The sequence below is a fragment of the Rhinoderma darwinii genome, chromosome 5, assembly GCF_050947455.1.
Source record: "Rhinoderma darwinii isolate aRhiDar2 chromosome 5, aRhiDar2.hap1, whole genome shotgun sequence".
Classification (NCBI taxonomy): Eukaryota; Metazoa; Chordata; class Amphibia; order Anura; family Rhinodermatidae; genus Rhinoderma; species Rhinoderma darwinii.
In genome coordinates, this window is record NC_134691.1 from 149,995,377 (window position 1) to 150,010,176 (window position 14,800).

The 14,800-nt window shown below is 40.5% G+C and overlaps 1 protein-coding gene across 1 annotated transcript in view; it reads left to right on the plus strand.

The window, feature by feature from the left end:
- Positions 1 to 10,838, plus strand: part of NEDD9 (neural precursor cell expressed, developmentally down-regulated 9) — a 36,180-nt gene extending 25,342 nt beyond the window's left edge. Inside the window, exons 3-7 of the mRNA XM_075828428.1 lie at positions 4,289 to 4,387; positions 4,590 to 4,679; positions 5,633 to 6,769; positions 9,420 to 9,509; positions 9,598 to 10,838. Coding sequence (XP_075684543.1) covers positions 4,289 to 4,387; positions 4,590 to 4,679; positions 5,633 to 6,769; positions 9,420 to 9,509; positions 9,598 to 10,107 — 1,926 coding nt within the window. The 3' untranslated portion in view covers positions 10,108 to 10,838. The remainder of the gene's footprint in view (positions 1 to 4,288; positions 4,388 to 4,589; positions 4,680 to 5,632; positions 6,770 to 9,419; positions 9,510 to 9,597) is intronic.
- The last annotated feature ends 3,962 nt before the right edge of the window (positions 10,839 to 14,800 follow it).

Here is a 14,800-nt window from a genome sequence, read left to right on the forward strand (position 1 = left end):
CTGGGCGTTCTGATGAGAAGTATCATCCACTTCTCTTCAGAACGCCCAGCTTCTGGCAGTGCAGACACAGCGTGTTCTCGAGAGATCACGCTGTGTCGTCACTCACAGGTCCTGCATCGTGTCAGACGAGCGAGGACACATCGGCACCAGAGGCTACAGTTGATTCTGCAGCAGCATCGGCGTTTGCAGGTAAGTAGCTACATCGACTTACCTGCTAACGCCGATGCTGCTGCAGAATCATCTGTAGCCTCTGGTGCCGATGTGTCCTCGCTCGTCTGACACGATGCAGGACCTGTGAGTGACGTCACACGTGATCTGCCAGAAGCTGGGCGTTCTGAAGAGAAGTGGATGATACTTCTCGTCAGAAAGCCCAGCTAGTAAAAGTAGTAAACACGCCCCGATGTACGCACATAATACACGCCCAGTTGGACTTTTACTTTTAAACACGCCCATTTGGACTTTTGCAAGCCTCATTTGCATAACTACAAAAATGGTCATAACTTGGCCAAAAATGCTCGTTTTTAAAAAATAAAAACATTACTGTTATCTACATTGCAGCGCCGATCACATGCAATAGCAGATAGGGCTTGCAAAATCTGGTGACAGCCTCTTTAAATAGGTCGGTCACTTTCATGGAGAATGAAAAATTATATTTACATGTGTCAAATCATATATTTATTGTTGTCCTTTTTCCTAGACTGGCGTTCACTTGACTATCTGTACATTGTCTCATTCAGCTGAAGGTCTTGTGCTTTTTTGACCACTTTTAGCTGTATTCAAAATTTCACATGAACCGTGTCATTGGCCTTTGGTTCTCTGACAGGGTTAATTAAAAGCCATGTGGTGTAAAGATAGGCCCTGTTCAGTCTGGACTGTTTGTACAGCAGAACACCTGCTGTTTGTCCAGTCCCATACACTTCATTCTTTACCTGGGGCGGCCCCGAGTGCAGTCAGTAAAGCTTTTGTTACTCCTAAAGCCCTTCTCCGAGTGTTATTTACTTGTTTGTTTTAGTGGATTCTGTCTATATGCAGCGCTGTCTTTTATCTGTGTTTGAAGTCCTGCCAGGCGGCTATAACTTAAGACTTCATTTACATTGCAATATACAAACCCCATGGTGAATGTAGGTTACGTAGGGAAGCTATTTTTCCTGCTGTCCCCTAAAGTTTTTTTCATATATAAGAAAATTCTGCAAGGGTGGGAATAGCATTTTATTCTGTATGTGATTTTAATGCTCTGGAAATAAAACTTTTGCTTTTATGGACGCATTCTGTGTTGGACTCCATATCTCTCTTGTGGACTGTACAAAAAAGGATGCTGAACAAGGAGACGACAAGACAGTTGAAATAATTTCTTGCCGTAAGGACGGTAGCGAACATTGATGGCATTCCGACCTGGGACAGCGGTCCCTGCCTATAAGAAATGACCACAGATATTCAGGGCTAAAGGTCAGACTCCTTTCCTCTGATCTAAGTCCGGTCCATAGGCTGTCGCCTTGCCTTTCTGATGTCTGGAGCAGGTCCAGTAGCGGAAAGAAATGATTTGTTTCACTATTTTCTCACACAAAATCCCTTATTGTTCTTAACCTGCCCCTCCATGAGAAAATCAGGGTCTTAATGAAAGGACCAGGAACTGAATTGTGAGCAACAGGAAGTCTAGTAACCTCCGTGTGCGGAGGAAATTACACAGTACAGGGCGGTTACTGTAAGGCTGGTTTGATCTGCGCTTCTATATTCTTTCGCTGCTTATGACTTTATGAACTTTTCTTTCTTCTCTTTCACTATGGAGGCTCTGTTCAGGTCTTGTAAAAACAGTGGGAGGACAAGTATTATTCTCCAGCAGTGGAAAAATCATTGCGAAAAATGGCAGGGTTATAGATTTTAAGGTGTCAGTTATTTATTTTTTTTCTTTAAATAATATATAGAGACTGGTAGACAAAACACAAAGTTTGAGGAACAAATAATCTGCAGATGGCCAACGGTTACTTATAAAAATGTGCTACTTTTTGGGAAAAAAATAGAATAGAATTGTTGTTGCCATGAGAGATACAGTAAAATGGGAACATGTATTTTGTAGAAGCCACATGTGTGAAAGGGCCCTATCAAGACCCTATCTTAAAGGGGCTCTGTCACCACATTATAAGTGCTCCATCTCTTACATAATGTGATAGGTGCTGTAATGTAGATTACAGCAGTGTTTTTTTAGTTTGAAAAACTATCTACTTTCACCTAATTATGAGCGATTTTTATCTTTATTCTAATTACTTTCTTAATGCCCAACTGGGCGTGTTTTTACTTTTGACCAAGTGGGCGTTGTAAAGAAGTGTATGACGCTGACCAATCAGCATCATACACTTCTCTCCATTCATTTACTCTGCACATAGTGATCCTGCGTTGTTCACACTGTTCTGTCACATACTCAGACATTAACGTTACTGAAGTGTCTTGAGAGTGTATAGACATCGCTTCCAGCCAGGATGGGATGTCTATTCACACTCCCGACACTTCTGTAATGTTTGTGTGGGACTTACAGCACAGTAAGCGCGAGATCACGCTGTAAATGACCGCTTACAGCTAGATTACGCTTGCTGTGCTGTAAGTCCCACACAAACGTTACAGAAGTGTAGGGATTGTGAATAGACATTGCGTCCTGGCTGGAAGCGATGTCTATTCACTCTCAAGACACTTCAGTAACGTTAATGTCTGAGTATGTGACAGAACAGTGTGAACAACGCAGGATCACTATGTGCAGAGTAAATGAATGGAGAGAAGTGTATGATGCTGATTGGTCACTGATTGGTCAGCGTCATACACTTCTTTACAACGGCCACTTGGTGAAAAGTAAAAACACGCCCAGTTGGGAATTAAGAAAGTAATTAGCATAAAGCTAAAATCACTCATTACTTGGTGAAAATTGTTTTTCTAACTAAAAACCACTGCTGTCACCTACATTACAGCGCCGATCCCATTATGTAGGAGATAGGGCATTTATAATGTGGTGACCGAGCCGCTTTAAGTGATGCATTTAGGTTGCAATGTTTTTTTTGACTTGTCTGATTTTAAGATGGGATTCTGTGTAAAGCAAATCTCTAAAGTCTCTAGTTGTTACTATTTCACTGATTGAAACACTGCTACTTCTTATCTGTTCAGTGTGTAGTGAACATGTCATGCAGCCTGGTAGGTGCTCACTGTCTACGGCTGAATGTTTGGGTTACAGCAGACATTAGTAAGCTTTCCTGCTGCCTCTCTGATTACACAAACAAGTCTGAATTATTTATATGGATGGAATTCAGCGGTAACTGGTGGATTGTAGCTCATTATCATGGAAGTCAAGATGCTCATTCTGAGGGAGTGCGCACATAGGGTGAAGAAGAATGGAAATCTTTTCTTTTGCTGGAATGTCTCTGGGTATTCTTTAATGGATGAGCAGTTTACGATAAAAATATGCTCCATTCCACAGACCGTATTGTCATCCCACGCAGATGTTGGGAAGTCCGCGCTAGATGAATGAAGAAATCTTGCATGCTTGTGGATTGCTGGGATACATTTTTCACAATGCCACTTAATGTCACTGTGATGTGATTTTGTGTAAAAATAATAATTTATTATTGCAACTGGCATTAGACTTTTCTATACCCCAAAAATGACTACCAACCAACATTCTAAGTGGGTCACACGCCGACGTGTGTTCCAAACCTAACAGTAACTTGATCTAGCATGATTTTGTGCGTGCGTGCGTGTGCGCGTGCGCACCTTTGGTTAATACATCAAAATTGACCATCTACTGAGATTTTAGTCCGTTTTAAACATTCATTTTAGATTGTAATTGCAGCAACATGGCTGGTCCCTTTAATAGTAATGGCATATAATGTCTAACTGGTTTAAAATCCTGGAATCAGACTCTGTTAAACCTATAATGATTCCCACACATAATTATACCTTGTTTATACCTCATACGTACGTCAATGCAGCCCAGAGAACATTACACATAATGAATCTGCCAAGTATACTTAACCCTGTTCTGCCTGATCGCAATAACTATCACATACACTATTAATAAATACATTTTAAGATTGGTTTTTATTGAAAAATTATATATATATTTATTTTAAACCATGGTATTCCTCCATAAGTTCTAATACTGTGCAGTGGTATATACGGTATATAAAACTAAAGGTATATAGAAAATTGCACTTGCAAACTTGTTTCTTTACTTCTATTTGGCTACAAGCCTAAAGTGAAGATCATAAAATGATCTTTTTAAAATTTTATATTTGGTTTTGTATTACAGGTCATAACACCAATACGGATGGGACAAGGATACGGTTATGAATCTTCACCAAAGTGGCAGGCCAATGTCTATGATATCCCTCCTGCTCGACCTCAAGGGGTATGCCAATAAATAAAAAAAGCAAACCTATATACTTACTTTAAAAACAGATCGATAAATCAAGTCAAAGTACCGTACCATAATATACAAAAAATGTATTTAGTATATGATTTTCACTGCCCAGTGGTTCCAAATGGATTTTGTATACACTGTACCTCCTAGAATTTGCATATTAACACAATGCATTCTCATTTTATTCTAGGTATATGATGTTCCACCAGCTTCTAAAAATAACATGTATTTAAGTCCAGCCAAAGAACAAGGAATTTATGATGTTCCTCCTCCCCAAGGGGTAAGTGCGGATGCCTTTTCAAGGGGATTAAACAATACTTTTTACACGGAGTCTGATATGCAGTGTTACATCTATTACATCAATAAGTAATTTTTCTGTACAGTGCATTTTTGTACTGTATACAAATAAAAATAAATAACCGTGTGTGTATCTAGTTTAAGTTTCTATCACTAAACCATATAATTAAGACTAAAAATTGGTATTGGATTCGTAGAAAAACAGTGTAAAAAAAATTTTTTTTTGTAAACCAATAAAAGTTATGCTGAATCAATATTTTAAACGGTGCACAAATTACGTGTAGGTCATGCTTTTGAAGCCGGAGTTAGTTTTAGATCTCACTCTAAGGCCAAATTCAGACTAACGTAGAGTACGTCCGTATGACGGCCGTTAAAGCAACGGCCTTCACACAGATGCATGTATTTCTCATTCACATGGGTGTTGTTCCAACGGACCGTGTGAAGGGTCCATTGAAAAATAGAACGTGTCCTATTTTGTTCCGTTTTCACGGAACCCTCCATAGACTCAAGTCTATGGGGATCCGTGAGAACGTAACCCACATGGGGGCTCCTCCGGCCGTTTTTATTTTCCCCACGTTCGTGTTTATCTGGCTTAACATGTAACCCAATGTGATCAGCATATTGTAGTGTGAAGAAATCATGAGTTGTACTCCATGGTTATAAATACTCCTCAAATGTCAGGAGGTGTGAAAGATTCATATGTACCCAGGTCGGTGTGACTGGGTACCGATATCCCCAGGGTATAATGGCAGAAGTGCTGTATAGGTTAATTGTTGAGCGTCTAAATTTAATAGAATATAAATATACCCTGTAGTAACCATCAGGGGTTATTTATTGGTAATAAAGGTGCTTGGTATGCTGCCTGACCCATGGTGTTGCTAATGTAGACAACAAATTCCATAAACTACTAATTTTCAATACTTCTTCTATTCTCAGGTTTACAACATTTTACCCTCTGCTAAGGATAAAGCATATGACTTTCCATCATCAATAAAACAAAGGCCAGAACCAACTTATGACACCCTGCCTCCAACCTCGAAGACCTGTCAAGAGCAGTGCAAGAAAATGAATGGTGTCCGCCATTTGCATTCTGACGTTCCTTCAAGGAATGGCAGCGTATATGACTTTCCTCGTAACCAGCTCAGTCAAACCTCATCAGATGACTATGACTTTCCTCGAGGAGTCCACCTTTCTGGTGTTACTGGATCAGATGACCAGGAAGGAATCTATGATTTCCCACCACAAGTTCAGCAGGACTGTAAAGGAATGCAGGATGTAACTGATGGTGTAAATCGGTTGTCCTTCTCCAGCACTGGAAGCACTAGAAGCAACATGTCTACATCCTCCACAACGTCCAAGGAATCGTCTCTGGCATCTTCCCCCTCTCAAGACAAAAAACTAGTAATGGACCCAGACTCTGCCATAGAATTGTTGCTGAGACTTCAACAAAAAGTGGAAACGTCGGTGTCTAAGTTATTAACCTTTGTTAACGCTGAGTGGCGATCGTATGTTTTCATGGAAAGACATATAAATGAAATACACTCTGCTGTAGACCAAGTACAGCAGCATCTGTACGAATATCTCCAGTTTTCAAAAGGGGCTACGATAAATGCTGCTTGTATTTCAGAGCCTGGCCTTTATAATAAAATGAAAAGAGAATTGCAGAGACTGGATGATTCCCACCAGATCTTGGCTCAGACTTGCCAGGACCTCAACAACTTCAATTGGTCACTCAATGTTCTCTCTTACAATAAAGCAGCCAACAAATGTGATAGCCTTGAGAGATTTGTCATGGTGGCGAGGACAATTGTAGATGATGCTAAGCCGTTGACCACCACTATTGGTATTAATGCAGGACTTTTATTTAAGACCGTTAATCTCCAAAATCAAAAGCCTTCAGACACGATCAACAGTAACTCAGAGTTTATGGACAGCGGCACAAATCCCCAGATTATACAAGCAGATGGTGTTCAACCATTCAAGCAATCGGGAAAAGAGCACAACCCAAATTTTAAGAGTCGGGAAGGTTCACTGAGAAGTTGGATGGATGACTACGATTATGTCCACTTACAGGTAACAGACTAATAGGTTCCTCTACTTGTGTATATAATATGTAGTATATAATAGAATACCGCAAGTGGGTCCCTGTAAAGGACTCTATATACCTCTATTTGTGAGCAATCCATGGTACCCTGTAAGATTTCAAGAGTTTATTATCGACCAACCAAGAAAAAGACTTCATGAGATATATAAAAGATTTACATGTCAAGGTCTGTTGGATGTCCTAATAACTGTGATATAGTGGGTGATGCCCCCCAGTGGGTGATGACCCCTTTACAAGAAGGCTAGCAAGGAGTCTGTCATATAATCCCTCATGACTAATCAAATTAAAGAACACCGTTTTCTAAACAGCAAATCCTTTTTAACCCCTTAATGACCAGATAATTTTTGGCCATAATGACCAAGGAATTTTTATTTTTTCTGTTTTGTTTTTTTTTCACTGACTCAGAGTCATAACTTTTTTTTATTCTTCCGTCGACATAGCCGTATTAGGGGTTTTTTTTTGCGGGATGAGTTGTATTTTTTTAATTGAACCATTTTTAGTTGGATATAATATATATTGATTAATATTTTGTCCGAGGGAATTGAAAAAAAACCTCCGCTATTCCTGCATAGTTTTTCGCATTTTTAATTTTTACGGCGTTCACTATGCGGCATAAATAACATGTTACCTTTTATTCTATGGGTCGGTTCGATTACGGCGACAGCAAATATGTATAGTCTTTTATGTTTTACTACGTTTGCACAATAAAAAGGATTAAAAAAAATAATTATTGTGTTTGCATTGCCGCATTCCAAGAGCCGTAACTTTCTTATTTTTCTGTCATGTGGGACAAGGTGTAGTTTTCATTGGTACTATTTTGGGGTGCGTTTGACTCATTAATTAACTTTAATTTTTTTGGGGGGGGTGGAAAAAAATATGGAAATGTGATGTACTGTTTTTTAATTAAAAAAAATATATATATACATTTTTTAGTCCCACTAGGGAATTCACAATGCGATCTTATCGCAGATATAATGTAGCATTATCGCCTGTTTGTGTAAAACTGACAGGCAATCTATTAGGTAGTTTACTGATGGCAGACCTGGGGGCCTTTGTTAGGCGCCCAGCTGCCATGGAAAACCCATCGGCGCTCCGCGATCTAAACGCCTTAGATAACGTGATCGCAGTTGACCATGGCATCAAAGGGGTTAAACTACCTGAATCCGAGTGCTCTACAATTCCAGCAGTCGTGGCAGTAGACTGGCTGTGTATATCCGTCACGATGTGATAACTAGCACCAGCTTGTGACGGATATATCCGTCGCTCAACGTTAAGGCTTTATTCAGACGAACGGGAAAAACGTCCATGCAACAAGCACGCGCGTTGCACGGACCTATATCAGTCTATGGGGCCGTGCAGACATGTCCGTGATTTTTACTCAGCGTGAGTCCACTGAAAAAAAGTCACATGATGTCCGTTCTTTGTGCGTTTTTCGTGAATCAACAAAACCACGCATGGCACACGGAAGCACTTCTGTGCGAACAGCATGATTCGCGCAACCGCTGTCAAAAGGATGAATGTAAACAGAAAAGCACCACGTGCTTTTCTGTTTACAAACATCCAAATGGAGTGTCATTATGATGGCGGCTGCGCGAAAAGCACGCAGCCGCGCATCATATGCTGCAGCCACACGGTGCTGTTAAGTGGCTTTTGCGCACGCCAAACGCCGCGCTCGTGTGAATCCAGCCTAAGGGGTTATGCAATGGGTTAAATACACCCACTGCCTTAAAGAAGCCCTGTCGCCAGTTTTGGACGGAAAAATGCAGCAGAATGCAGTAGCCCCATGTGTGGATGAAATTGATCAAATCTCATCAGCATGCTGCGTAAATATTCAGAGCAGAAATTGACCTGCAGTGCGTATTTTTCAGACCGCAGTGTCTCCATTCCTGCTGCGGAAAGTGGCCAGAATTGGTGCGTTTTTCAGAGGAGCGGTCTCCATCTCCTAACATTGTAAAAAAAGGCAGGAATTGGTGCGTTTTTGCCACAGCGGAATGTCTACGTTTTTAGTTGAGCCAGTGGTGAACTTATTCGTATATAGTAGGGAATTTCATAGTCATCAGTTGCCTAATCTACTCCCTGTATGAGAAAAAGGTATCCAATATAGGAGCAGCACGTCCGCAGACCCACTACTGCCATGCTCTAATTGTGGGAATAATCCAATAATAAAGACATCCTTTTATTATCAGAAACGTTTCTTTTCTTTACACTCTGCACTTGATGTTTATTAGACTAATATTCAAGCAAAAGATGCCTCTAAATTAGCGCCATAAGTTGAGAGATCTCATGCCCTATTGTAAATGTACTTCTTTGAGTGCCCACAAGCTCCTAATATCTCCCTATCCACAGAGGACCTGCCACATACAATATAGAGCGTTAGTAAGGGTCACTGATTTCATTTCCACCGCAGACAGAATATCCCATTGATAACTTGAACATTTTCATTCAGTTGGATACAGAGTTTCGCATCCCTGTCGGGCTGGGTCTGTTTTATGACTGGAAATTTTTTGAAGAGTTGTGTTGCAGTTTCTAAATCTATAAGAGCATGAGATCATTTGTAATGTGATTCGGTATTTCCATTGCATAATGACTGACATGTACCCATTTTGTAATTTCTCTTAGGGTAAAGAAGAATTTGAACGCCACCAGAGAGATCTTCTAGAGAAGGAAAATATTATAAAGCAAGGGAAACCACAACTAGAACAGCACCAGGTAAAGTTTTTGTTTTTTTCTCAAACTGCTGGCTGCTATTTTTAGAAATGATGACGGGATCTGATGTTTTTTATTATCGGTCTTGCAGCTGAGTCAGTTCCAGCGGCTGGAGCAGGAGATTACCACACCAATGGAAAATGATATCTCAAAGTGGAAGTCGCCTCGCAGCCTTCCCGCTGAAAAGAGCACGCTGACGCCTCAAGATAAGCAGCTACTGGCTTTTTACTCCGACCAGTGCGAGACCCTCTTCATCTCTCTGCTCAACTCCATCGACGCCTTCTTCAATTGCATGAGCACCGCGCAGCCTCCCAGGATTTTCGTTGCTCACAGCAAGTTTATCATCCTGAGCGCGCACAAACTGGTGTTTATCGGTGACACTCTTTCAAGACAAGTTTCCACAAAGGAGATCTGCCATAGACTGATGAATTCCAGTAACCAGTTGTGTGAACTACTTAAGAATATTGTAATGGCCACTAAAATGGCGGCCTTGAACTACCCAAGTTCTGCGTTATTACAGGAAATGGTGGACCGTGTGACAGAACTGGCCAATCACGCGCAGCTTTTTAAACTTGCTTTGGGACAAATGGCTTCCTTATGAGACTATACATAAGAGTTGTATATATGGTTCATTATGAGGATTTCACAATGTGTATATAAATATATTCTATTTTTGTAGATTTTTATTGTTTCACAAGAACAAATGTGCTTGTCTAGGCCTTCAGGTAGAGAATGAGAATTGTAATTTTTGACATCCGCTGATCGCCCTGATGTCTGATCATTGCACCTTATGTCCTGTGTAAATACATTGAATTAACAAACCTGCCATTTACTGTAATAGGTCTCTGTAAACATACTGTTTTTGTTTTTCTTTTGCCTACTACGTTTTAAAATGGGTTGAAATTTGAAACCCTCAACAGAATATTTGTTGTATACATAGGGAGGTCGACATGAGTGGATAATATTATGCTGGAGTTAGATGTTGAGCATTATATAACCAGCTATTATTCCGCCAGGTAAGCCTACGCCATTACCACAATAAGGGAACTATTCCAATGTCCCCAGGAGTTCTGACTGGCCAGTATGTAAGATATTTGCTTTTCCTTCTAGAGTACTCTCGACTTCATCTGGAAGAATTGTACAGAAACTATTTTAGTAAGACGGACGTTTTAGTATCAAACTACGTTTTGAAGTAGCTTGTGGGAAACCGTGTCATTATTTATAAAGGAGTGTTTATAAGGTATTATTTTTTATCAAAGTATTGTTATTGAGGTAAATGGTTTATGTGCTCTATGTAAAATGTATGAAGCAAAACATGATTTTTAAAAAAACGAAACAAAAAAAACAACTTACTAAATCATCTGTATTGTTTTTTTGGTTATTGTTTCATTGCGCATTCCTTTTGCAAATGGTTTATAACAGTTTATTACATTTTATGAACTAAAAAGTTATCGAAGTTTTATAGCCAAAATATCATTTAAAGGGGTTGTCTGGCTTGGAAAGCATAACACTCTACAAAGGCATTCTGAGTATACAGATTAAATTTCCTCAATTGTGACCTCCACCAATTAGCCAGGATAGAGAGCAGCAACAAATGGCATCTTTCTGATTTCAATGAGCGCTGTGTAATTCTTAATTTCACCTGTGGTGGCTCTGCACTTTAACTTTTGCAGCCATCTTCAACCGCTAATTACTGGGGTCACAGCACGGGGACCTCTGATCAGCATATTTTCTCGGGACCGAAATAATTGTCAAAAGTGGACGAACCCTTTTTCTTGGACTTTAATATTGATGGCCTATCATTACTATAAGCTGTTAATATTTGATCTCACACCAATTATCTGAATGAGGGAGCGTGGCATCCCCTACATTGCTTACACAATCACAGTTCCGTATATACGGGTGTGGCTGTGCCTTGTACGGCCGCTCAGCACTATTCAAATGAATAGGACTGAGCTTCACTAACCGGCACAGCCATATGTATGGTATTGTCTAGTCAAACAAAGAAGAGTATTAGATGCGTAGCTAGAGACCTATGGGTCCTAGGGCAAGTTTTGCACCTGGGCCCCCCCACCCTGCTTATTCTCTGATGTGGGGACCCCCATTGCGTCGTTCTATGTATGATGATAATATCTCTAAATTATACTGTCAAAATTAATAAATAATACTGCTATACAAGAGGGATGATACTGTATGAGAAGTTTTATATGACAAGTGTTTAGGACCACATATTGCAGATAGACCGAACAATTATAAGGAATTTAGAGGTAGTCGCTATAGGGTCAAAGACTCTCTTCTGACTTTGGCTGGCTGCCTGCCTATCGCAAACACAATGCTCTCTTTCCATATATATATATATATATAGTACAGAAATAAAGCTTATATATGTGGTTCATATTGGCAGGATACGAATGATACTAAAAGTTCTTTTTTTTTTCACCCACCCGGACATGCCATTATGATGATTGGAGCACGCTCCATATGCAGTGGGTGTCAGCTGTGTTTTACAGCTGACACCCGGGACGAACAGCCAGAAACAGTGTTACTGTCGACCCCTCAAATGCTACGGTCAATTGTGACTGCAGCATCTGAGGCGTTGAAAAGATGGGGGTGGCCCCCTCCAACAGCTCACCCCCCCCCCCCCTCACAAGGAAATCGGGGGTGACCGTTTTCGTGGCAGCCCAGGGGCCGAATGAAGGCCCCCAGGAGTGCCTTCACACAGCCTGTAAAAATGACCATATACTGCAACGATCGCTGATTGAAGTCCCTTAGGAGGGCTAATAAACACTAAAAATAAAAGTGAAATTAAGTTTTTGTTTTTTTTTGTAGTGGAAAAAATAAATATGTATATATTATAAGTTCGAAAAAAAAAAACCTTTTCCCATTTTTCCTCAAGCAATGTACAAAATAAAAAGCAAACAAAATTGGTATCGCTGCATCCATAAATGTCTGAACTATTGCAATATAGCTTTATTTAATGCGCACAGCGAAAGCCGTAAAAACAAATTGAAACCGCCAACATCGCTGTTTTTTTTTTTTTTTTTTTTATCAACTTAGCCCTTAAAAAATTATCACAATTTTGTATGTACCAAAAAAAATGGTACCGATTTTAAAAACTACAGCTCACCACGCAAAAAATTGAGCAATGTGATGGCCTATTGATGGAAAAATTAAGTTATGGCGCTCAGAATATGGCGACACAAACAATTTTTTTTCCCTTTAAAATATTTTTAAAAAAACTATATAAATTTAGTATTACCGTATTGAGCCAAAGAATAAAATAAAGTTGCAGGTTTTTTTTACTGCATTTTGAAACCTGTAAACTAAACCCAAAAAACAATCGAGGAATTGCAGGTTTTTTTTCAATTTCAGCCACCAAATAATTTTTCCCAGTACATTATATGGTACTTTAAATGCTACCAATAGAAACTACAATAACTCTTGCAATAAATAAGTCCTCGCGCCACTCTTTTGATGGAAAAAAAAAAAAGTTATGGCTCTTGGAAGACGGGGAGTGAAAAAAGAAAATTCAAAATCAAAAAATGGCTATCCTGAAGGGGTTAATGTATATCAATAAAGGTTATTTTTTATTTTAATTTTCCACTATTCCAGTGAATTGTACTAATACGTGTGGGAATATATTGAAATAGTTTCAGTAATAGCCTAGGTATTCACTATACAAGCAACAACTATCACCATACTGTTACTAAACAAATCTCCCAATATACCAAGGCCAGTTTTACTAATGATACCACTATACAAGGGAAAAACTTTACGGTCGTCCCATGACCACATATTACCACCAGACCGTGCCTGAATAATACCGCCATACTTAATATTATGGCGGTAGTTCCTCAAGTGAGGGAGATAAACCATCAAGAAGTCCAGGAAAACCCCTTTTCAGACCACTTACGCTAATCTAATAGTATACCTGATATATATCAAATTTGTATTTTACTTCCTGTTAAAATGTAGGTTTTTTTTTTTTTTATCCATTCAAATTCTGTGTGAAGTTGCTGCCACTCGGTTTCGCCATTCCTGTAATCTGTTGTCCACCCCTTAGGCTATGTTCACATGGGCTATTTTCAGCTGTTTTTCGGGCCGTAAACGTCCATAAAAACGGCTGATAAATTGGAAGCAAAACGCCTACAAACATCTGCCCATTCATTTCAGTGGGAAATACGGCGTTCTGTTCCGATGGGGTGTTATTTTACGCCTCGTTTTCAAATAACGGCGTGTAAAAAGACGCCCTGTAAAAAGAAGTGCATGTCACTTCTTGAGCCGTTTTGGGGCCTTTTTTCATTGACTCAATAGAAGAACAGCCGTAAAAAACGCTAGTTGCTTTAACGACTGAAAATCAGAGGCTGTTTTCCCTTGAAAACAGCGCCGTATTTTCAGCCGTTTTTTTGTTAAGCGTGTGAACATACGGTCACGATGCGGGGTGTGGATCCACTGGGCCGTACTGCGTAGCGGATGGCAGCTGGCCAAACAGGTATGGTACCTAGTCTATAGTCCAGAAAGGTTACCTGAGGCAATGTAGACAGTAGCAAGGCAGGCTCGACTGGGACCAGGCGGCAGGTAGACGTCAGGCATGGAGTAGCAGAGCAGGCGTGGAAATGCAGCTCAGCACGGCAGTAGATCAGGATAGTACGGGATACAGGTACGGGGAACACTAGGAAGCTGGAGGACACTTTGGAGACCATTTGCATGACAGACTTTGGGAAACAACAACAACGCTTAGGCGAGGATCAGAAGGGTGGTGGCCCTCTTATAGTCCAAGAAATCATGTGAGTTCATGATGATTTTCATGTGTGCTCGCTGGCCCTTTAAGAGCGGGGCACGAGCGCGCGCACCCTCCGGGAGACTGTCTCGATACCCGTAAGTGAATGCTGGCGCTTCACAGGGGGATGACCCAGCACAGCAGCAGGATGTCCATGGCCGCGGTCGTCGAGGGGTAAGTTGGAACGACGGACCGCGGCCATAGACGTTACACATACCCTTACTGTCAAGTAAAATCCGTCTATAGTTACAGAGCAGAGGAGACGGACTGCAAAAAGTTGATGTGTCCCTTCATTGCCTGCTAATACAAGTCTATGGAGGGGGGAGAAGAGAGAGAGCCACAGATGATGCTGCCCATAGAAGTCCGTGGAAGGAGCTGGAGCAGTGTGCTAGAGAGACGCATATAGACATGCAGCTTCTGGTATGAATTAAAGGTCATCCCCAGTGCTAAATTTAGTGAAGCTCATTAAAACTGGGACAATTCGTGATTAAACCGCTTCCGTGTTTTGCTGTGT